Source organism: Miniopterus natalensis, chromosome 2, assembly GCF_054644295.1.
Source record: "Miniopterus natalensis isolate mMinNat1 chromosome 2, mMinNat1.hap1, whole genome shotgun sequence".
Lineage (NCBI taxonomy): Eukaryota > Metazoa > Chordata > Mammalia > Chiroptera > Miniopteridae > Miniopterus > Miniopterus natalensis.
In genome coordinates, this window is record NC_142082.1 from 143486187 (window position 1) to 143510306 (window position 24120).

The 24120-nt window shown below is 39.8% G+C and overlaps 1 protein-coding gene, 3 non-coding genes and 1 pseudogene across 6 annotated transcripts; 4 read left to right on the forward strand and 1 right to left on the reverse strand.

Moving 5' to 3' along the window:
• Nucleotides 1-2748: 2748 nt before the first annotated feature.
• KANSL2 (KAT8 regulatory NSL complex subunit 2) lies at nt 2749-22666 on the forward strand. 3 transcript variants are annotated; one of them, XM_087814691.1, is made up of 10 exons: nt 2749-2952; nt 3240-3498; nt 4313-4491; nt 4921-5035; nt 10303-10470; nt 10694-10856; nt 11657-11753; nt 15940-16193; nt 21145-21264; nt 21907-22666. In XM_087814691.1, the coding sequence occupies exons 2-10, from the start codon at nt 3248-3250 to the stop codon at nt 22036-22038; spliced, it is 1479 nt and encodes a 492-aa protein (XP_087670817.1). In that variant the 5' UTR covers nt 2749-2952; nt 3240-3247; the 3' UTR covers nt 22039-22666. The 3 variants fall into 3 exon arrangements, with proteins under 3 accessions (XP_087670817.1, XP_087670819.1, XP_087670818.1); XM_087814693.1 differs by having other exon boundaries at nt 15940-16091; XM_087814692.1 differs by having other exon boundaries at nt 21145-21328; nt 21907-21992.
• On the forward strand, nt 11843-11979 carry LOC148093864 (small nucleolar RNA SNORA2/SNORA34 family). The gene has a single exon (XR_015714137.1). It is a non-coding gene; the product is annotated as a small nucleolar RNA SNORA2/SNORA34 family (small nucleolar RNA).
• On the reverse strand, nt 15323-15646 carry LOC148093865 (DNA-directed RNA polymerase III subunit RPC10 pseudogene; annotated as a pseudogene).
• On the forward strand, nt 20484-20617 carry LOC148093866 (small nucleolar RNA SNORA2/SNORA34 family). Its single transcript, XR_015714138.1, has one exon. It is a non-coding gene; the product is annotated as a small nucleolar RNA SNORA2/SNORA34 family (small nucleolar RNA).
• LOC148093867 (small nucleolar RNA SNORA2/SNORA34 family) lies at nt 21580-21714 on the forward strand. Its single transcript, XR_015714139.1, has one exon. It is a non-coding gene; the product is annotated as a small nucleolar RNA SNORA2/SNORA34 family (small nucleolar RNA).
• Nucleotides 22667-24120: the final 1454 nt, after the last annotated feature.

The following is a 24120-nucleotide window of genomic DNA, read 5'->3' on the forward strand; positions in this document are numbered from 1 at the left end:
TAATGAGAAGTTACATACCTTGAAGCTAGGGCCAGTAGGATCTGCTATAAAGTTGGGGAAAAAAAAGTCAAGGATGCCTCCCATTGTTTGGCCTGACCGACTGGAAGCATGGAGTTGTCACATACTGAGATGAGAATGACTAGAAAGAGCATGAGTTTGGCAGTCTCTCCCCCCTTCTCTCTCTCTCTCTCTCTCTCTCTCTCTCTCTCTCTGTCTCTCACTCACACACATACACACACATACACACACACACACAGTTCTCTAGGATTAGCCCCCAAAACTCCAAATTTTCAAAAATTATTTCCATCAAGAATTCATCTTTCCCCCCCATAGGTATGCATCTCCTAAACAATGGGCAGCAGCAGCTCTTCCCAGGCTAACCCCCCTGAACCTGTCTCCAAGACCTTTTTTTTCTTTACAGTGAGTCAAAGCAGCCCTGCTCCAGGCTCTCCTGCTGCTGCTTCTGTCCTAAGCCCTTCCTTGTTTCACTGTCCCTACCTTTAATAAAGGCACTCTCAAAATTAAAAAAAAAAAAATTCATCTTTCTCAACCTCTATTTACAAACACCCTCACTCAGGTCCACTTTAACCTATTCAGTAGCTAACAAAGTGTTCAGTGGATTAAAAACAGCCATCTACTTGGTTAAACACAACAGAGAATGTGCTAATATCTTGACTCTTTAATAATATGGTGCCCTCTCCCCAACTTAGAAGGAAGTGGTTCTAAATAGGAATTTTTTGTCTGTCTTGGATTTAGCAGGAGGATCTTGTTTTAAAGTAGACCTTCAGTAGAGCCACTAACTAAAAATCTTTATTGCATCATTCTCTAGCTCCTAATTCCTCTTTGCATTGTTCCCTATAGTAGTTTTAATATTCCGTTTTGATATTGCCACATTTGATTGCAGATTCTGATTCCAAGATTTTCTGTAATGTGATTGCCTCTGGCTAGTTTTGAGCGACAGGGTATTTATAACAAATGTCTTTTTGTACCCCTCTGAGGGCTGGAGTGTTTGCTCATGTATATAAATCATAGTTGCTATTATGTTTGTATTGCACCCATAATCTCAAATTGCTCTAGAATGTTTACTCCAAAAAAAACAGGGTTATCTTTCTTGTTCTCTCTGTATCTCCAGTGTCTGGTACTTAGGTGCTCAATAAATAATTTGTTGAATGAATAAATTTCAGGTAAGGGCCTTCTAGGGCTACCCTAATCTTTGGGAACAGCACTTCACCTGTTCCACCACTCCCCTAATTTTTATTTTAAATCATTTCTTGTGGCTAAGCTGCTGTTCTTGAGCATTGTGGATTCTCTATGCTCACCTCCACTGTGAAGCATGTTCACCGCCTCACTGGTAGTGGAGAAAATCTCTTAAATGAAAATGACAGCAGATAAGGGTGCTTGGGAAGGTTGGTATACAAAAAAGATACAGAAAGTTTATGGGGAGATTTTGGTTCATTTCTTTTTAAAAAAAATATATATATTGATTTCAGAGAGAGGAAAGGAGAGGGAGAGAGATAGAAACATCAATGATGAGAGAGTCATTGATTGGCTGCCTCCTGCATGCCATTGACTGGGGATGGAGGCTGCAGCTCTGGCATGTGCCCTGATTGGGAATCAAACCCTCATCACCTGGATCCTAGGTCCACGCTCAACTGCTGAGCCACGCCCGGCGAGGCGATTTTGGTTTATTTCTATGAGATGAAAAAAGAGAGGTGCTTTTAATTTAAAAAATTCTTGAAGGATGATAAAATTGGGATTGTGTCTGCCATTTCTATATACCTGCATTATTTAGCATGGAATTGTAGAGAATTTCAGAGAATGAGGGCCTAAACCACAACTCGTATTTCCTTATTCTCAGTCCCATGCTCTTTATGAGAGGCAAAAAGGTATAATAAAGAAGGAGGGCTGTGCCCTAGCTGGTTTGGCACAGTGGTTAGAATGCCAGCCTTTTCAGACTGAAGAGTCCAGGGTTCCATCCTGGCCAAGGGCATATACCTCGGTTGCAGGCTCCATCCTGGGCCCGGTGCGGTGCCTGCGGGAGGCAACCAATCAATGACTCTCACATTATTTTTTTCTCTCTCTCTCTGAAAAACAACGAGGAAAAAATTTCCTTGGATGTGGATTTTAAAAAAAAAAGATGAGGGCTGGGTTCAAATTTGCCTTTCTCCCCCATATACTACATATAGGCCCATTCTGTTCCTCAGTTATCCGTAAAATGGAGATAATAGCCTCTACCTCTTAGGGTTGCTTGGAAAATTAAATATGTATGTAATTTCCTGGAATCAGTAAATACTCAGAAAATGTTCCAGTGAATGAACTGCTCACAAAAGAAAACTAAGGCCTTTTTCTGTATAAAGTATCAAATATCTGATTTTTTTTTTTACTAGTTGTGTAGGTGTGCTGTGCTGGCGGCAGGAAAAGACCAGAGCTACCCAAAGCTATCTGAACGCCAGCAACGCTCTAAGGTGGAAACACGGCTCTACTTCGCAGCCCCCGCTCGCGCGGCCTCACTCTCTCCCCCGGGCGGAGTTGCTGACAGACAGGTCAGCTCACCTACCCCAGCCGCACAGTTTCTCAAGGCCCCGCCCCCCAAGCGCGATAGGTAGCTACCCTCGACCAATGGTGGCACACCGCCGTAGGAGCCGTAGCCAATCAGCGGTTGGGAGCCCAGAAAGGAGCGGGGCCGAGTTAGTAGCGGCTGACGGGGCGAGAAGAGTGAGTGGCGTGGCGTGGCGGTAGAGGTAAGATGGCGGCCATGCTTGGTTTACGTCTTTGCAGTTAGGCTGTTGGCTTGCCCCTTCTGCCCCTTCCAAGCTGCCACTCTGCCTCGGCCAGCGTCGGGGTCGCTCTTCTCCTGTAGGCCCCCGGTTCCCAGGTTCTCTGGTGCCCGGAGGCTTAGGACAAAATGGCGCTTGCACGGGCAGCCGAGGACGGGCTGGGCTCGGCAGTGAGGTCTGAGGCGGGCCGGGACAAAGGCGGCGGGCCGGGAGGCGGAGGCGGGGTGCGACCGGCGCTAACTCTTCGCGCTGGTGCTGTGGCGCTGGGAGTCTTAGAGATACTTTTAGCGTGGTGGGGCGGGCCTGGAGGGAGAGGTGGAGGTGAGGCAAATTTACTAATGCCTGGGAGACGCGAAGAATGTCTTCTGTCCTTTAGAAACTACCCGCAGTCTGCCCCGGTATTGTGGAGGAGGAATTTTTGGTAAGGGTAAGGGCTTTTTGATCTTTTGTGTGATCCTGCAGGTTTTGGTATGAACAGGATTCGGATCCACGTCTTGCCGACCAGTCGAGGGAGAATCACCCCAGTGCCCAGGTCTCAGGAGCCCCTCTCTTGTTCATTCACTCATCGCCCATGCTCCCAACCTCGTCTGGAGGGGCAGGAGTTTTGCATTAAGCATATCCTTGAAGACAAGAATGCACCCTTCAAGCAATGTAGTTATATATCGACGAAGAATGGAAAAAGATGTCCCAGTGCTGCGCCAAAGCCTGAGAAGAAAGATGGGTATATATATGTGTAGATATTTTTGTCGTTTATACTTATAGTTTTAAAGTGAGAGCGGAATGGGGTATGATGTGGGCTTGGATGTAGCTACCGAGTTTTTAGCTCACGTGCTTGTAAAATTGGGATTACGCATATATCCTTGGAATATAAAGGATTAAAACGGTGAAAACTGGAAGGATACTAATTTCAGTTGGGTCACTCAGGTAATCTCTTTGGATCTTTTACGTTATCTTTAAAATAAAGGGATGTTCTAGATTTTTCTTAACCCTGGTGTCCTTGGCTCTTTAGGCCATCTCTAAACCTTGTTAAATATTAAACAATATGCAAAATGTGTGTTCTTCTGGGAAAGGCTTCATAGCTTTAATTATATACAAAGATATCCCTGCAGGAGCATAACTTGGGTAGATAATTCTGCATATACCTTTTGGTTTTAAAATTGTGTGTGACATCTTATTATTTACTATGTATCAATATTGAAGTAAAATGTAGAGTTGCCTTCCAGAACCAGTTTTGAAAGATGAAAGTGGATCTGTCTGATGTGTTGAGGTGTCAGCATTTTTACAGTTGGAATGTTTTGTTAGGTGGATAGAGCACTAGATTATGCTACCTGCATTTTCCTTTGGTCAACCAAATGAGTTGACCTTGGTCCAGTTAAATTACTTTGCCTCACTGGACTTTTAAGTATTTGTAAATGAAGATAATGGTCATTTTAATTTCCTAAAAATGATCTAAAGATCAGTGAGTATGAAAATCATTGAACTTTTCCAAGAAAGAACCTATCTGAATACAAAATGTTAATATTTTGTCTCCTTAGGGTGTCCTTCTGTGCTGAGCATGCCCGTAGGAATGCCCTGGCACTTCATGCTCAAATGAAGAAGACCACTCCAGGGCCTATGGGTGAAACACTCTTGTGCCAGCTGAGCTCATACGCTAAGACAGAGCTGGGGTCTCAGACTCCAGAAAGTAGTCGCAGTGAAGCCAGCCGAATTCTGGGTAAGGATCTTCTCTCCTAGAATGAAAAAGGAGGAAGAAAGGTAACAAAGAACTTATTTTGGTTTTAGCACAGTTCCTTGAACATATAGTACTTGATAATACAATATTATTAATTCATTGGCAAATTGGTGAGATTCCAGGATTGTGATGTTGTTTACCAATTCTTTTCATTTGAAGTAGTGTGTGCTTAGGTTTACTTTCCTGAGTTTATGACTGTTTTCTTCATTGCTGTTTTTATACTTACTGTCTTTGTTAGGTAAGATAATTTCAGGAAACAAAAATAATTTTGAGTTGGACTTTCTGTCCTTTTGAGGGCATGGTTAACTGACTTAATTTTGATTTGGGTTGATGTGTTAAGTAATCTAGTTTTGTGTGGTGGAGTTACAGAGGTGGGAAGTCTTAATGGCTGCTCTCCCTTCCTTGCCTCAGATGAAGACAGCTGGAGTGATGGGGAGCAGGAACCCATTACTGTGGATCAGACATGGAGAGGTGACCCTGACAGTGAAGCTGATAGCATAGACAGTGATCAAGAAGATCCCTTAAAGTAAGTTTTAATTCCACATAGGCTTTTAAATATTTTATGTAGTTAATATGTGGAATGTAGTACTGTATACTGTTAAAAGATTAATAATCTAAGGGTTGAAGATAGCTTTGAGCAGAACCAGCTACTGTAAATTAAATTGTAATGATTCATCACCATCTTACTTGGAGGCAGGATTTGATACTTTTTTAGAAGTCTTGTAATTTTGGATGTCAAATTCTACACCTGAGGAAATATAGGAGATAAAATAGCAAATTTCTTGGACATAGGAGTGGGAGGTGGGTGAGAAATGCTTAGATCAGTTTGAGAAGAGGAAATTGATGTGAATGCATTCTTGGTGTAAACCTCAGGGATAATAAAGTGATTGTATTTGAAAAACTACATTTTTTCAAAGTAACACGTTACGGGTTTTTTTTTTAAAAAGATCTTTCAAGATTTTCCTTTGGTTTCATGCCAAAGAAAGAGAAACTGGTTTAGAAACCAGGAAGTGAGTAATCAGCCTAATTTTGTCTTACTAAGATTCCTCTCTCCACGGAACTCATCGTCATTTTAGGAGTTGTAGAAACATAAAAACATTGCTACAGCAAAGTCTCATATTTCTGTGTCTCATGGTTTGGGTTTAGTTTAGTGAGCTTTTTTTTTTTCTTCTTTTTGACTTTTGTCTCTTACACTTCCCCACTGACAGTTTAGTTAGAAGTATGTAAATAGTGGGAGGGGTAATGAGTTTCTAAACTAGACTGTGTTGAACATAAATTCTTAGAGTTTTCTTCATTACCTTGGATTCTGAGGTTTATAAGAAGTCATTTAGGGTTACATTTTCTGAATAGAATTTCATGTATTTCTCTTGAGTAATTTCATTGTAGTCAGCAATTCAGGAAATACTGTTTTGGAAAGTCCACTAAGTAGTTTGAGAAGGAGAGTTTGTTTTCTAGCAAGATTCTCTCATAGTAACTTTATACCAAGCATATATTTTTTATTTTATTTTTTCACTGTGCTCTAGAAATGCCAAACTTGCCACTTTGAGGAGGTGTGTGTGCGCCTTGTAGGGTCACAGAGTGACTGCTGGTGTAGTAAAACACTCAGTTTTGAAGGTCCAGAAACTTGATTTTATCATTCGTAATCTAAAGATGAGTCTGTAGGGGACACATTCATACGAATGTAACTTACAAGAGCCTGCTATGTAAACCAAAATACGAGTTACGTGAGAAGTATAAATGTTAAAAGGACTAGGTGCTTGATGTCAGTTTCTCCTAAAGGGAACATTCAAGGGGAAAAATAAAACCCCAAATATGTGCAGCTGTTGGGCAATGAAATATAAGGCTTTCTTTAATTCTATCAGTGAGATTATCCAAAATAAATTTCAGCTCACTAAAATATATGCATTTTTAGGAATGTAAATAGAGTTGTTAAATTTCTGCTAATACTTATTAATATGGTTACATACTACTGTCTTGTTATATTTAATACAAGTGTTTATTTAATGAAATTCTTTTAATTAAAAATTTTCATTTTTGTTGTTAGTGTTGATCATAACTGGGGCCACTTTTTGAATCATTAACAATTTACAGCATATATCTTCACTTGCTTGTTTCAGAAAGGGTACTTTTTGAACTTATGATGATATCACTGGAGATTTATCCTAACTAGAGTTACTGTTGGCATAGTCCACCCTCCTCTCCAAAGGTATATAACTTTGTGATTTCCCTCCAGGTAACCATTTACTTAATTGCTTTGTAAAAAGTAATCTTTAAAAGCTCATGTATAGCAACATCCAGTACTGGTGAAGTTTTAGCTTAATAATAGTTTAGCCCGACCGGGCGTGGCTCAGCGGTTGAGCATCGACCTGGGATCCAGGCGATCGGGGTTCGATTCCCGGTCAGGACACATGCCCAGGTTGCGGGCTGCAGCCGATCAATGACTCTCTCATCATTGATGTTTCTATATCTCTCTCTCCATCTCCTTTCCTCTCTCTGAAATCAATAAAGATATATTTAAAAAAAAAAAAAAAGAAGAATAGTTTAGTATTTTATTTTTCTCCTTTAACCCTCACCTGAGAATATGTTTTCACTGATGAGACAGAGAGAGAGAGAGAGAGAAATATTAATTAGTTGCCTCCCATATGTGCTCTGACCAGGTATCGAACCTGAAACCTAGGTACGTGCCCTGACCGGGAATAAAACCCACAACCTCTTAGTATCCAGGACAACACTCCAACCGAGCCACCCAGCCAGGGCAGGAATGTATTTTTATTTTATTTTATTTTAAAATTCCCCCCCCCCCAATTTTATTGTTGAAAGTATTACAGATACCCCATCCCCCCCCCAATAGACCCCCTCCACCTTGTTCCCACCCCCTCCCCAGACCTTCACCCCGTTATTGACTGTGTCCATCGGTTATGCATATATGGATATAATTTCTTTGGTTAATCTCTTCTCACCTTCCACCCCTTTTCCTCTTCCCTCTGAAATATGAACGTCTGTTACATGCATCAATGTCTCTGGATCTATTTAGTTCATCAGATTCTTTTCTTCATTAACTGCTTCTTAAAGAAGACCCTTCAACATTTCCTGTAGTGCTGGTCTGGTGGTGATGAACTCCTTTAGCTTTTTCTTGTCTGTGAAGCTCTTTATTTGACCTTCAATTCTAAATGATAGCTTTGCTGGGTAGAGCAATCTTGGTTGTAATTCCATGTTTTTCATCACTTTGAATATTTCTTGCCACTCCCTTCTGGCCTGCAAAGTTTCTGTTGAGAAATCAGCTGACAGTCATATGGGTGGTCCCTTGTAGATAACTAACTGCTTTTCTCTTGCTGCTTTTAAGAGTCTCTCTTTGTCTTTAACCTTTGGCATTTTAATTATGATGTGTCTTGGTGTGGGCCTCTTTGGGTTCCTCTTGTTTGGGACCCTCTGTGCTTCCTGGACTTGTAAGTCTATTTCTTTCCCCAGGTAGGGGACGTTTTCTGTAATTATTTTTTCAAATAGATTTTCAATTTCTTGCTCTCTTCCCATTCTGGCACCCCAATAATACGAATGTTGGGCCTCTTGAAGTCCCAGAGGCTCCTCATACTATTTTCATATTTCTGGATTCTTTTTTCTTTTTGCTCTTCTGGTTGGGTGTTTTTTGTTTCCTCATGTTCCAAATTGCTGATTTGATTCTCAGTGTCCTCTACTGTTGATTTCCTGTAAATTATTCTTCATTTGTTTGTGTAGCCTTTATTATGTCATCGATTTTTCTCAGTTATTTTTATCATACTTTTACTAATATGGTTGAGCATCCTTATAAACAAAATTCTGAACTCTGTATTTGTTAGCTTGCTTGGATCTATTTCATTTAGTTCCTCTTCTAGAGATTTCTTCTGTTCTTTCCTTTGTGACATGTTTCTTTGCCTCCACATTTTGGCTGCTTCCAGGTGTTTGTTTCTATGTAGTAGGAAGAGCTGCTATGTCTCCTGGAATTTGTAGAGTGGCTTTGTGTAGTAGGTGTCCTGTAGGGTCCTGTGGCTCAGCCTCCTCAGTCACCTGAGCTGGGTCTTCTGTGTGCTCCCCTGTGTGGGCTGTGTGCACTGTCCTTTTGTAGTTGAGCCTTGGTTGCTGTTGGCGTCACTGGGAGGAATTGACCTCCAGGCTAGTCAGCTGTGAGGACCAGCTGCAACTACAGCCAAAGAGCTGCTGTGCTGTTGACACTTCTATGGAGCAGGATTTACTTCAGTGGAGCTTTGGTGTTTACCAAGTGTTCCCCTTGAGTGTGTCACTAGTGGATGTGGTAGGGTTATAATCCAACTTGTTCGAGTCTGACCACCAGGTGCACTGTCTCCGGGGCCTCCTGGGAGGTGCAAAGTCAGTTTCTGCCAGTGCCTTGCCCAAGGCCACCCAGCATGATCTACTCAGCAAACCATAGTTGGCTGTTACTTGTGCTGGGCTTGATGTTCACGAGAGGCCAAGCTATGAACCAATGCAGGCTGCCACTAGTGCCAGGTCTCAGTCACTTATCAAGCTGTATGGGGCATGATGCTGCTTGTTTGAGAGATTTTAGGAAAGTCCTAAGCATGAGGCTGGAGAGGCCACTTGCATAGAGAAGCCACTGGAAATGCCCTGGGTGAACTTGCAAGTAGGGAGGGGCAGAGCCTCCAGTAAGCACCGGGGCGGGGCCAAAGATGTGAGTCAGGTGCTGGCGATTCAAATATGGCGCCTGCCTGCCGGCTGTGTGCTAGGAAGACTCACCAAAGGAGCCATGGCCTCTGCCAGCTCTTCTGCCTGGGAGAAAGCTGCCCCTCCACCTCTCGCCCCAGTTTCAGGCAGGTTAGTTCCTCCCCAAGTGTCCCAGGTTCCTTTCAGGCTGCTGCCCGGCGCTGGGGCTCAGAGGGAGCACGTCTGAGTGAACCCGTGAGGAACTGCCTGGGACTCCCGCAGCCTCCGCGACCCTCAGCAACAGTCCCCGCTGGTTTTCACAGCCCAGAGTTGTGGGGACTTCTCTTCCCGGCCCTGGAGCCCTGTGCTTGGGGCCTGATGTGGGGCTGGGACCCCTCACTCCTCCTGGAAACCTTTGTCTCCAAGATAGCCCTCCCAGGTTTAAACCCCAGCACAGAGTGTGGGCCCGTAGCTGTGTCTCCCTCATTCAGCCCCATCCGCCTGAGTCTCCGCCCCTCTCACCGGTCTCCGTGTTTCTTCAGTTCCCTGGTTGTAGGGCTTCTGTTCATCTAGATTTCAGGAGGTTCTGAGTGATGGTGGTTCTGTATTTTAGTTGTAATTTTGATGTGGTTGCGGAAGGCGATGGGTACAGCTGCTACCTATGCCGCCATCTTGTTTCCTCCTCTCTGTAATTTTAAATTAGAAGTTGTAATTCTTTGTCTTTTTACTTTAATTAAAATATATTGAGACATGCTACCATAAATTGAGCATTTTCAGGTTGTCCTGACTAATAAGTGGTTTTTCTGTATTATTAGGTGGAATAAAAATGTAGAGTAATAAAAATTGAGTATTTTCTATCTTCTTTTTGAACATAATGCAAATAACGGAAAAATGATGAAACATCTTCCCTTCCTCGTAATGTGAGATCATACATTAGTGTCTATTCTTGGAAATTTTTTCCTTTTTTTTAAAAATAACAGAACTTGAATGGTAAAATGTATAAAAAATTCCTTTTAATACGGTGATTGTCTCAGCACTGACTGCTTATTAAATAATGTCTAACATCTACCCTTTTCTTTTTTTTAAGCTTGGGTTTTATTATTGTGTTTTCTTATGCTTTGGTGAATTTTCTATTTATTCCAGACATGCTGGTGTCTACACAGCTGAAGAAGTGGCCCTGATTATGCGTGAGAAACTAATTCGTTTACAGTCTTTGTACATTGATCAGTTTAAACGACTTCAGCATCTGCTCAAAGAGAAGAAGCGACGTTATTTACATAATCGCAAAGTGGAACATGAAGCTCTAGGCAAGTTTTATGCTAGTTCCAATAACCTATTGTAGGTTCAACATGTGAACCCACATGTTGGTAGTAGTTACATTTATCTCTGTTGGTATCTGGAGTGGAGGAGAATTTGCTTTTGAAACTGTTGATCTTATGGCCCAATATTTTTCTGTCTACTTGTTAATTTGAAGACAAACCCTTGATTGGTTGCTTGGCAAATAACATCTTGGCTGTTGTGACTCTCCAGGTAGTAGTCTCCTGACTGGCCCAGAGGGACTTTTGGCCAAAGAACGAGAGAACTTAAAGCGTCTAAAATGTCTTCGGAGGTATCGTCAGCGCTATGGTGTAGAAGCCTTACTACATAGGCAGCTGAAGGAACGCAGAATGCTGGCCACAGATGGTGCTGCCCAACAGGTAATATTTGTATATACTTCTAAGTTGTATCAGTTTGCTTTATTTATAAAGTTAGAGTAATTGTCCAAGCACTGTTGTACAGTCTTGGCTCTGACATCTGACTTACTAGACATGGGGTATATTGAAAAGAACACCTATCTGGAAGTCAGGAGACATGGGTTCTAGTCTCAGCTCTGATCAGTTCTGTGCCTGCACTGATAACTTCTTTGGGCCTCTATTCTTATCTGCAAATTGAGGGGTTGCCACGGATTTCTCAGTTTGTTGGTGCAGAAGTTCAGCAATTCAGAAATAGGCACAGGTTAAGCCTAATTTCCTTGGGAATCTTGTTTTAGAAGGCAAGAAGTTAGGTAGAATAACAGGAGCAGTGAATGTTGGGAAGTAAGGTTGATAGGAAGGAGAATTAAGTGATCACTCTTAAATTTATTTCTCAGGCCCTTGGTCTCTGTTTCAATAAGAGTACTTTCATTTGTGTTTTATTTGTTAAAGTTTCACATAAGATTACAATTTCAAAAAGGGTCCTGCTAAAAGATAAAATAGTTTGAAAACCATTGGTCTGTATCACACTTTCATAATATGGAGCAATAAAATTCAAATTAGGGTTGTTGATTTGTTTGTGCATGAGATTAAAAAATTTTTTTCCCTTTTACATAGTATTGGTGGATAAATTTAAATGTTGAGTTTTTTAGCTTTTAAAGATGTACCGTTCTTACATATTATAACTAAGTATTCTCATAGGTAATTGGCTGTATGTTCTTTTGTGGGTTTTTGTTTTTTTGACTTACCGTTTTTTTCCATTTTAGGCCCATACCACTCGTTCCAGTCAGAGGTGCTTGGCCTTTGTGGATGATGTTCGTTGTTCTAATCAGTCTCTCCCAATGACCAGACACTGCCTTACCCGTATCTTTTTACTTTGTTCAATTTGCTAGCTAGACTGAAAGGTTGGTGGGAAACTGATAGTTTGCTTGATTTAAGGTTTTTGTTATCCTTTGGCCCTGAATCAAGGCCAGCAGTTTGCTGAAGCTGCTGGTTTCAAGCAGGAGCCTAAAGAAATGTCTTTCTATGGTCTGTTGGCCATTTCAGAACTTAGGAAATGTAGTGGTCAATTCATTAGAAAGAAACATGAGTCATTGGTGACAGATGTGGGCTAATATTTATTTGTAGTCAGTTACTATTGGGATTCCAGAATACAGAGATCCCAGATTTAACTTGTTCCTGAGAATTATAATATTGGTAAATCCAGTTATAACAAAAATTACTGTGGGTTTTCTACCAATAACAATAGGACATCTCTGAACTGTGAGCTTTCTTTGAGTATTATCATTTTGTATGGTCAGTGCTTAACTTGTAGTGTTAAACTTAATTCAAATTGGAAACTTGTTGTTTCCAAAAATGTTATAATTACTCCCCAGTTTGTTTTCCTGTTTATTATTTATAGCATTTTTGGATTCTGCTTTGGGACCACATTTACTATCCGGCTACAAAACTTTTTGAACTGTTTATTATATCATGAAAGTACATCTTTATTATGGATATTGATTGAGAAAGTTACTTCCACTGTAAAAGCCTTTGTTAAGTATGGTAATCTTTATTATATGAAAGGCATAAATCTTGCTGGATTTCATTTGTCTGGCTAGAGATAAAACATATTTGGAAAGTAAAACATATTTTTTTCAATAGGAGGAGAACCTTCCCTGGTCTTTTGAAAGAAAAACTGATTTTTTCCTATTCTTTCTATCAAATCTTTTACCAGTTTATTAGTTCTTATTGCAACAATGTCTGCTAAAGGATCGCTGTCCTTAATATATAAAATGCTTTTGCAAAGTAATTAAAAACTGAAGTTAAATGCTTAAAACATAATCGGTCAAAAGCAGTCTTTGGACAGATTTAAAAGTAGAAGTGGCTGATAGTTGAATAGTGCTTATTACTATAAATAAATGAAATAGGAAATAAAACAAGTGTTTTAATCTATAAGTTTGATGCTTATATACATGATATTTAATGAAAGTGAATTTTAAAAGTTGGTGACGGTGTGGTGAAATGGGCCCTCTAAACGCTGCCAGTGGGAATATAAAGTGGTGGTATAGGCTTTTTAGAAAGCAGTTTGACAATATTCATATTCTTAAATATGTTAATATCACCTCTGGGAATTTATGTTAAGGAGAGAATTAAATGCAGACCAGTATTACATAAAAGTTCTCTTTGGAGACTGTCTTAAAATTTTCAGAGATGGGGAAGAGGAAAATTATGATACAATGTAATATATTGTCATTAAACCTATTTAATAAACTTTATGTATGATAGGGAAAACATTTGGTAATAACAAATAGGATATGAGATTCTGTAGAGTGTGTTTTAATTACATGGAGCTAAATACTGGAAGAGAGTGTAATAGAAATGTGACTATTTTTGGATGGTGGGGTTACAAATGCCCTTTTTTCCTCTACTTTGTACTTCTCAGGTTTTCTTCAGTGAGATTGAATTATTTTTTTTATAAGGCAAAAAACCCAGTTTACAGGTATCAGGAAGTAATTTAGACTTTCCTTATAGTACTATACTCATAGTTTATTAGAATATTAATATTTTAAAAAGCAAAGTTGAAAATGTACTTGAAAAGAGAAAGGAATTATTTTTCTCTTTTATTTTCTTTTTCACTCCATAGTTGCCTAAGTCACTTACCCTTCCTTAAGTCCTTATCCCAGAGAAAGATGCGACTGCCATTGGTGACCTGTTAACTCTTTACTCTGGTCTAATGGAGACAGCTCTGGACTGAAAGTGAAGGACACAGACTCTAGTTGTAGGTCAACTATTCCCTTCTTTTTGTGTCTCTTTTCATCAACTGAAAGGAAAGTGGGTGGAAGAGGATGGGGGAGGGTTTTTCTAGGATATGTGGTATTAAATAAGAGACTTGTGAAAGTTCTTCAAATACCATGAAAAAAGTTTGGATTAAAACATTTTTAAATTTAATGGATAAACATTTTAAATATTAAAAATTTAAATACGAATTGGGTTTCTTTTTTTTTTGGTTAATCCTCACTGGAGGATATTTTTTCCATTGATTTTTAGAGAGAGTGGAGGGGGGTGGAGACAGACAGACAGACGTCGATGTGAGAGACATCCATTGGTTGCCTCCCACATGTGCCTCAAGGCCGGAAACCAATCTGCAAACCAGGTATGTGCCTTTGAAATAGGAAAATAACCATGCAGTTAGGATTTTCAGAAATGATAACACTTAAGTAAAATGTGCTTTGTAGAGTAACTTGAACTGGAATTTGTTATTTTATCTAATCGTGATTTCAATTTTGATTCATCCTGTAGAGCTGCTTTGTCAGCTTGGAACTAGTAGCCCTTTTCTGCTTCTAGCCTTAACATTGGCTGACCTGTTAGAGCTCCTGGGGCATTCCTGGATTACTTTCTTTCCATGGGCTTTCATAAACAAAATTATCGCCTTCCCCTTCTCTTTGAGATAATAAAAGGACTCCCCTGCCCCCCCCCCCAAAAGGGTATGGAAGTATATTTTTACTTTCTTTCAGGATATGATGGCTAGTCACTATTACTAGAGCTTCCATTTTCCCCAGCCCTCTACTGCTTGAAACAATTTTGTCATGTAAACATTTTGGAAACAAGGTTTAAAAACTTTTTGCCAGTCTGCTTAATGGAGCAGAAACAACTCTGTATCTCAACTCTTGGAAGGGGTTGGTAGAGGCCTCTGCAGGCTATTTACTTTTGTCATGAAGTTTCTTCTGAGTAAGTGTAGATTCCTAGGATTGTTATTGCTGTTTGCTCAGTACACTGTATTTTTTTTTAATTTTTTTATTTTTTATTTTTAGTATCTAATAAATTTATTGTAATCCTAAGAAGCAAGAATAGAAATCTAAAAGTTTAAATCCATGTTGTTAGCAATTTTATAACCAGCTTAGTCCTAAGTATAGTAGTTAATTTTGGAATCATGATTTGTGGTTTGACTGACAACTGCTGCTTCAGTCATCTAAAACACCGAGAAGGCAATATTTAAAAAAACTTTTCATTTTAATTAAATAGAATAAAATTTTGATTAAATAAGTTTGCAGTTATCAGTTAAATATTTAGAAACAACTAATGTACTAAATGAATAAGTTTCTACTTTATTAGTTGTGCAAACAATATAAATATTTAAGAGTGTTGGCTGATGGTAAAAGAATGTCAGTTGCCCTATAAGTGTGAAAGATGAATGAACAGGACCTTAAACAGGGTTTAATTAGGTGTGGGTAATCCTCCCCACACACAAAACCTCCCTGGACATTAATGAGTTCATCGCTGACTGGCAAACGGGCTATCCATTTCCTGACACTCTGGCCAACAACCCTAGAAGGGTTAGCTTTCGGCCACACCAGCAAAGGCCCTCAGGACACAAGTGCTTGCTTCCAGCTGGAAATGCACTCTGGGAAATAAGCTAAACACATTTATATGCAGCTGGGCCAAGCCTGGCCCTATTCGCTCCAACGGTGTCCACACTGAGCATTGCAGCACTTGTAGAAGGTGCTCATTGGCTCATCTGCAGAGCGGGTCTGAAGTTGCATGAAATAGACACGAGGGTGTTCACATTTGGGACATGGCTCTGCGGTAGAGTCAACGTTCTCCCAGGCAGCTGCTCCACCAAGCACATCATCCACTTTCACCTTCGGATACTTCCGATTTGTCACCTTGCGAGTGATGTTGTGCACGTAGGGGCAGGTTTTGCAGGCAAAACGGTGGCAACGCTGTCCCTCATCCACAATGAGCCCATTCCCGCAGCTCGAGCAGAAGAGCAACATGACCGCAGCCCCGCAACCTCCCACCTGTATTTTTAGATGTTTTGCGTTTGACCTTAATAAGGGAGAAAACATCAGTGTCTCTAATTTAAGTGACGAGGATCTTGAATGGAGGTTGGGGACTAGTTTTAAATTACTGGTAGAGCTAGAATTAGAAAAATTGCTAACTGTATTTGGTTCTGTGTCAAATGTAACCAGTTATCTTGTGTAGTCTACACCTTGAGTTTTACATGGCAGACATCTCTATTTTGTACCTCCAATAGATCCATTTATTTCCCTTGACCATTTTTCTTCAGATATTTGTCAGGACACGAATCAGGTTCTCTTCAAATGCTGCCAGGGGTCTGAAGAGGTACCCTGCAACAAACCAGTTCCTGTAAGCCTCTCTGAGGATCCCTGCTGCCCTCTGCATTTCCAGTTGCCTCCTCAGATGTATAAGCCCGAGCAGGTACTGTCTGTGCCAGACGATCTGGAAGCCGGCCCCATGGATCTGTACTTGAGTGCTGCTGAGCTTCAGCCCACTGAGAGTTTACCTCTGGAGTTCAGTGATGTAAGTTAGAGAAGTCTGCTTTGGTTGGCCCTTGAGGCAAGGCCTTATTTATTAATGGTGAGAAGAGGTTAGTCTTTTATGGTCTGGAGAAGGAGAGTTGGTAAAGTTTTTGAAATGATATATGCATGGTTGTATGTGTATGGTAGCATATTCATTTAGAGACAGTTTAAATTGGCAGAAGTTTTTCTGAGGGAGTGATAAGGGAAATTGTAAACTAAGGGAAGTTGGAAAGTCAAGATTATGGTTGGATTTGGTATAGCTAGGAAATTTGCTGCCCATCCACAAGGTAAGTGATTAACTAGAATCTTAATAATACAAACAAGTTCTGGTTCTACTCCTGACAGTGTAAACTTGTGTTTTGGCTGTATAGCAGATTTCATTTTCAAATTAATGTATACTCCAAGAAATTGCTCTAAACTTATCTCTGGTTACTGTTTTTTAATTTTGATGTTATTGCATATTCTGTTGTGAATGGACTGGAACAACAGTGATCTCCCTGAGTATTTACTTTTATAGCCTTTGAAATATGTACACTACTTCAGCCTTTTTCAGCTTGTTTGATTGGTCCCAGGCAATAAACCCAGCTCAGGTTTTATTTCTATCCCTAGTTAGCACTACCCTGTTTGACTTTAGGGATCAGTTGACATGCCATCTCTGTCTTGGCACTTTGCTTAATATTTAGCCGTCTGGATACAGGTCTTCATTATTATGAAGATAAGTCTTTTGACTTTCATAATAAAGGTATCTTGTGTATAACCATGACATATTTAAGGGGACAAATCTAAATGCCCGGCCAGGCGTGGCTCAGCGGTTGAGCGTCGACCTAGGATCCAGGCGATTGGGGTTCAATTCCCGGTCAGGGTACATGCCCGGGTTGTAGGCTCGACCCCCAGTTGGGGGCGTGCAGGAGGGAGCTGATCAACGATTCTCTCATCATTGATGTTTCTCTTTCTCTCTCCCTCTCCTTTCCTCTCTCTGAAATCAATAAAGATATATTAAAAAAGAAAAAGAAAATTTAATATAGGTGGAAGCAAGGTTTGGGTGGCCTCAAGATTTACTGAAAAGATACACTAGGTCAGGGTAATATCTGGGGAAAAAATGGCATTAAGAATAAACTGATTGCAATTCTTTTTTTCATAATTTCCCCCCTTTTGGGGATTATATACTGTCTGTAGGTATAATAAACTCATGGTGGTTTTTTTTTAAATATATTTTTGATTTCAGAGAGAGGAAGGGAGAGAGAGAAACATCAGTGATGAGAGAGTCGTTGATTGGCTGCCTTGTGCATACCCCCTACTGGGGATTGAGCCCGAAACCCGAGCAGCCGGAGCCCACAACCTGGGCATGTGCTCTGACCAGAAATTGAACCCTGACGTCCTGGTTGATAGGTTGGTGCTCAACCACTGAGCCATGCCGGCAGGGCTAAACTTAGGGTTTTTATTACTTCATTTATAATAAAATTGTTGTTACAATCCTGATTATAATTGTTCCATAAAAAGTTTCTTTAAAAAAAGTTTCTTTCACAGTTTCATAGAATAGGAGAACTAGAAAGGGACATTAGACATCAAGAGATTATTGCACTCCAGTGTTTCCCAAATTTTTCCACTGAGATTATGTTGAAGAGAGTAAATGAATAATAGGTAGCTCTAGATTGATGGGGACAAACTTTTGTCTACTACTTCATTTTACATGCGAAGAAAACCCAGAGGGGTGCTTTTTATTTTTAAAACTTAGTAACACAAGGAGCTTTATAGGGTCTAAAAAACAACCTGATAACCACTACATCATCAAATTCTCTTCAGATATTAATGCACTTATGTAAAAACTAATATGCGTTTTATATAGATGTACTAGGCTATTAATGTTTGTCATTGATAATTTCCAGAGCCGTTTCTGTTTTGATCATTTTACTTTTCCCCTTTCACTTGTTTTTGCCATATTAGTTTTCAATAATCTTTTCTTTCTCAAACCTTTGATAATCTAGAGTTAAGAAAATATAACTGTTCTAATATGTTTAAAGATTATAGTCTCGTTTGCTCTTTGGAGAATATTTAAACAAAATATTAGAAATTGTAAGATGTGATCGTAGGCAAAAACTGACATTTGAGGAATCGTCTATATATCATCAGATCTGTTCATCTCTATATTTGGCATGGATTTCTTAAAGAATGTATGAACCCTGACTGGTTTGGCTCAGTGGTTAGAGTGTTAGCCTGAGGACTGAAGGGTCCTGGGGTTGGTTACGGACAAGGGCTTGTATCTCAGTAGCAGGCTCGATCCCTCGCCCCAACTATGTGGGAGGCAGCCAGTTGATGTGTCTCTCTCACATCGATGTTTGTTTCTCTCTCTCTTTCTTTCCCCGCCCCCACCACTCTCTCTGAAAAGCAATGGAAAAAATATCCTTGGGTGAGGATTAAAAAAAGTAATAAAAAAAATAAGGTTATAAAAAAAAGAATGTATGAGAAAGTTTTACTTTTGAGAATCCATTGGGTTTTATTTTTTTTATTATTATTATTTTTAAAATATATCTTTATTGATTTTTAAGAGAGAGGAAAGGAGAGGGGGGGAGAGAGAGAGAGACATCAATGATGAGAGAGAGTCATTGATCGGCTGCAGCCCGCAACCTGGGCATGTGCCCTGACTGGGAATCGAACCCCGATCGCCTGGATCCTAGGTTGATGCTCAACTGCTGAGCCACGCCCGGCCGGGCTCCATTGGGTTGTTAAGATGGACCTTTGTTAGAGGTAAAAAAGATAAACAGTCAGCTATTTGCAATTGATAATCTGTTGTGTTCATAATAATGTACTTTTTCTTCTTTTAATTTTTTAAAAAAATTCATATTTATTGATTTCAGAGAGGGGAAGAGAAAGGGAGAGATAGAAACATAAGTAATGAGGGAGTCATTGATTGACTACCTCCTGCACACCCCCTATTGGGAATTAAACCCCCAACTCAGGCATGTGCCCTGACGGGGAATTGAACTGTGACCTCCTGGTTCATAGGTCGACGATCAACCACTGAGCCATGCTGGCCAGGCAATAATGTACTTTTGATGAGCCACGTTGGTTGTTAAAAAGTACTGTTATTTTTAATCTTTGGAGGTAAAAATTCTCCAGAAAATATTGAAACAAAATTCAGTGTTAGTAAAGAACTTTTGTCTTCCCACAAATTCTGGATATGTCAGTATAAAATTTTGCTGGGAAAAATGATTTCTTAATTATGTGAATTTCACCAAGCAGTTTTGTTACTTGTGTTCTTCTGTCTTAGATATCATTTCTGTAACTTAATAACTTTTGATAGTTTTACTCATGGGAGAGCCAGGTATGAGCTATTAATATGGGTAAAAATTCAGCCTTTCTTTCTGCACTTGATCTTACCCAAAAGGCCAAGACATGGTGAGCCTTTCATTCTGGATATTACACTTGTCTGTTTTCTGTGATTTGATCCAAGGATGTTTGGCAAGTAACAGCCTCTTAACTTAATCCTATTACTTTGAGCTTTGTGTATGGCTTTTGAGATCAGAACAAAAATGGATTCTCTCTTAAAATGTTTTGATGCTTGCATCTTTTAACATTCCTGTTATGGTAGGCTTTTCTGCTGATTGTTTTTTCCTCTCTTATTTTAGGTTCCTTTCCCCAATTTTAATTTTTGTTACAGACAACACTGTGAATATGTGAGAAAAACGCCTTTTCAGTGTCTATTTTCCTTTGAAAACATTTCCATGCTATTGCCATGTTGAGACTTGGAAACCTTTTGCCTCACCACTTAAATGGTTTTTAAAATTAAATTCCAAGTTAATTATTTATATAATTGTGCATAGTAAAAGAATTGAGGAAAATATTTTACTGTCTTAACCGTGTGAGAACACTGGTGTCTGTGAATATTACAGAAGTTTCTGAATATTACACATCTGAAATGAATGTTAGGTAGCTAACTGTATCCTTTTCCCTGTTTTTCTGCTTAAATTAAGCAGCTTTAATTTTCCAATATTCTTAACTTACATTTTTTTTAACTTTAATTATTTTGAAGATGTGATTCTCATACCAAAGAAAGGGAAAGGATTTGAAACTCTTAAGACTTTACCTATTTAAAAGCATAGAACTAACTGAGCTTCTTGTGAAATTAGGTTACTGGAAACAGAGAGCCTATGTAATGTGGATTGGACATAGGGGAGTATAAACCCTTGGGTAGTTTTCACTCTTAGGTAGGAGAGTTTAGGAATAACCTCTTAGAAATTGGTGACCTGAAGGTCTGTCTGTTTGATACATTGTCTGAGCCTTTGCAAAGCTCTAGGCCCTGAATCAAGACCATTGGTTTATTGTAGCTGTTGGTTTCAAAAAGGAGCCAAGAGCAATGTCTTCCTGTAGTCTGTTGACCATTCACGACCCCAGTGGGAATGGCCAATTCAATTGGAAGAAACATAGTCTGTAGAATATAATGTCTTTATTTTCTTTTACAGAGCAATTGGATTGTGTTAGGTTTAAGAATCAGGAACTTACTCTGTGGGGATAGGGACCAAAATAGTATTTTGTAGCTGTTAAGAGGCTCTCTGAGTTTTTTGTACTTCCTCATTTCTCTCTCTCCTCCCTTTCCCTCTTTTACTCACTGGCTTGCTTTGTGGCTATTAGGACATTAATCAAGCAGCCTCATATTGTCCAATATTTTAAGGCAATATTTCAGTTTAATTTGCAGTTATACTGATTGAATAGTATACTTTTTGAAGCTACTGTGGTGGTCTGTGCTTTATACTTGGCAGCAAGGAAAAATTCTTAGTGCTTTTAGATCTTAGCCCGTTTGTTGGGCATTATGGGAAGGTCTTTTTTTGATTCAAGATAGGCAAAGGGTAAGGGAAGTATGGGAAAATTGCTTTGTGGTTTGCTGAAAACGATGCCAGCTTTAGCTAATTTGTTCCCATGGTATTGCTGATAGGCTTTTTTCTTTCTTTTCCTAGGACTTGGATGTTGTGGGTGATGGTATGCAGTGTCCTCCTTCACCCTTGCTTTACGATCCTTCGCTAACCCTTGAAGATCATTCAGTCAAAGACACTGCTGAAGGCCCAGTGGATACTTTGGCAAGTGAAGAACAATCCAGGCAGAGGGTTTCCGGCTGGCTGTGCTAGCATGTGCCTCCAGGGAGTGAGTTGGGGTTGTCATCACATGGAGACTGTAGAGGTGCCCCAGATGGCAAGTTCTCCAGATGGGCTCTTAGAGAAAACCCCTGGTTCTCATATCTCAGAGCAGAACACACATTTATTTTGTTAGCTAGACAAAGAATCTAGGTAAATTGTTCCTTTAAGGCAGAGTTCAGCACTGGAATAGTTTTTATCATAGGGTAAGGGTAAGTAATGTGATTTGGTTTCTTTGTCTGACCCTTGCGTGGGATACAAATGGCCCTGACTGAAGACCAGCAATTATACTATAGCTGTTGGTTTCAAGAAGAGGCCCAAAGGACCATCTTCCTGTGATCTGTTGGTTGTTCTGGAAACTGCACAGAATGGCTGTTTCATTTGGAAGAAACAACCCACAGCTCTCCTTCAGGAATGCTTCAAGTACTGACTTCTTAAGGGTCAGGGACAAGTATGGGGAACAGCAACTGCCCAGAGTTATTTTATTTCTGTCTTATTCTTATTGCTATGATACATGGGCATTGATAAGTCAGATTCATGTTTCAGACCACAAGTGAATTTGTAATCAAAGTGACTTTCTTTTAACAGGGCCAGATGCAGGTCGCTGGAGATGGGTGCAGATCGCAGGGATCTCGAAATTCTGAGAAAGCCTCTGCACCATTGCCTCACAGTGGAGTAGCTACTGCAAATGGGAAGCCAGAACACACTTCTATCAGTTGATAGTTTGTTTTGGGAACCATTTAACTTTGGGGGATTTGAATTTCCTGTTCTTTAAACAAGTTATTGCTGACCATCTATCTATAAAGGCCAACCCAGGCTACTTTGTTTTTCTTCTGGGTTATTGAGTGCTATAGTCAAACATGCACCGAATTTTGGGGGAAGGGACCAGTAGTGTCAAAAGTTGTGTCTTCCTGCTCTGGGCGAGGAAGAGAGAGAGGTGAATCCTGTCGGAGCTGCTGGAATTGAGCAAGTATTTAGGACTCCGTGCCTATGAGGAGAGACATCTTTGTAAGGGGATTTCCTAAGTATGGGAATAACTCCACATAGGTGTTTAGGTGGGAGCTGTGTGCCCATGGGATATTGACAGACCCAGTGTGTGGTTATTGCTATCTAACAGCTTGTGTTTTAGCCTTTTCTCACCTCTCACCTAATTGGGTAATCTGAACTCTCTTTTCCCCAATAGTCTGACCTATAACCTCAGAATAGCCCACAGGACTGGGTCCTCCTTAACCATCCATCTTTTAACCTATGTAAATTTCTGTAGTGACTACCTTAATGTAAGATACCATAAAAAGTTATTGTATATAGTTTCTATTAAATATTAAAATGTTATGAAAATATAAAACAATCACTTGAATGCATGTTTTGTTTGTATTTTAGAGTATATGTATTTGGGGGGGGGGGTCCTTAGGGTGCTGTTTCTGATGAGAAAGGGAAAATGGCACAAGATATACTTCCATCCCAAGAAGTAAGTACATTTTCAGTAACTTATTTTAGTTTTGGCTTGTAGGATAAGATAAAGACCTGTTAGAAGTAAACTGAAAGGGGTGGGACCTCCCTGTTAAAGCCTACCAGTTCCAAATATCTTCCTTTTCACTCCTCTGTGCCCCCTACTCTTATTCCCATTTCTTTCTCACAATGCCTTATTATCATTTTTTAAATTCTCTAGGGTTAGGAATGTGTAGTCATAAACACATAGGTATATGTAAACATATATGTAAAACTCCCAGAGAAGTTGGACAGAGATAGGCATAAATTGTCAAAAATCTTTTAAAATTTATTTTATTTATTCTTAGTGATTTTTAGACAGGAAAAGGGGGAGAGGAAGAGAAACAGTATGAGAGTGGAACATCAATTGGCTGCCTCCTGCCCACCCTCCACCAGGGATTGAGCCTGCAAATGGCATGTGCGTGACCAGGAATTGAACCAGCAACCTTTTAGTGCACAGGACGACGCCCAACTGAGCCATACCTGCCAGGGCTGTCAAGATCATTTTGATAAATTTAAGGGTAGGGTTGAGATAATTCAGTTAGGGTTAAGTTACCTGTGCTAGAAGTCTATTTTACAATGTATTATGACAAGGAGGCCAAAAGATCACCTGTAAGAATTGAACTGAGGAACAGAAATTTACACAGACCAGTGATTTTCAACCTTTTTCATTGCATGGTGCACATAAACTAGTCACTAAAATTCACACCCCAAAATACATTTTTTGCTTATCTGTTGTCATTTTTTATGTGACAATCTAAGGGAAAAGATTTAGTGCCCCTAATTAGTCAGGTATTGCATGTTTTAAAAATTCTTGCGGTGCATACTGGTTGAAAATTGCTAAGATGCACCATCACTTTGGCTTAAATATTTACATCCAAAGAACAGTTGGAAGTAACTCAGAAGGCCCATTGAATGAATTCCTGAGATCTTTCATAGGTCCTTCAGTAAGCATACTCTTTCAGTTTGTGGTTCCCATGACTTATCTAGAATTTTTTATACTTTATAATAACCCAAGAGAAATATTACTTAGGCAGCTATAAAAAGAACATGCCTGCTTCTGCTTCACAAGTTTATACTGTCTTATTCCTGTTTTTATTTTAAGTTTTTTTTTTTTACTGATTTTATAGGGAGAGAGAGAGATGGAAACAAATGGGAGAGGAACTTTGTCAGTTGGTTGCTTCCTGCGTGCCCCCTGCTGGGGATTGAGCCTGAAATCCTGGCCTGTCCCCTCACCAGGAATGGAAATGGGGTGCATGGGGGTGACACTCAACCACTGAGCCACACTGGCTGGGCATCTTATTCCAATTTTTT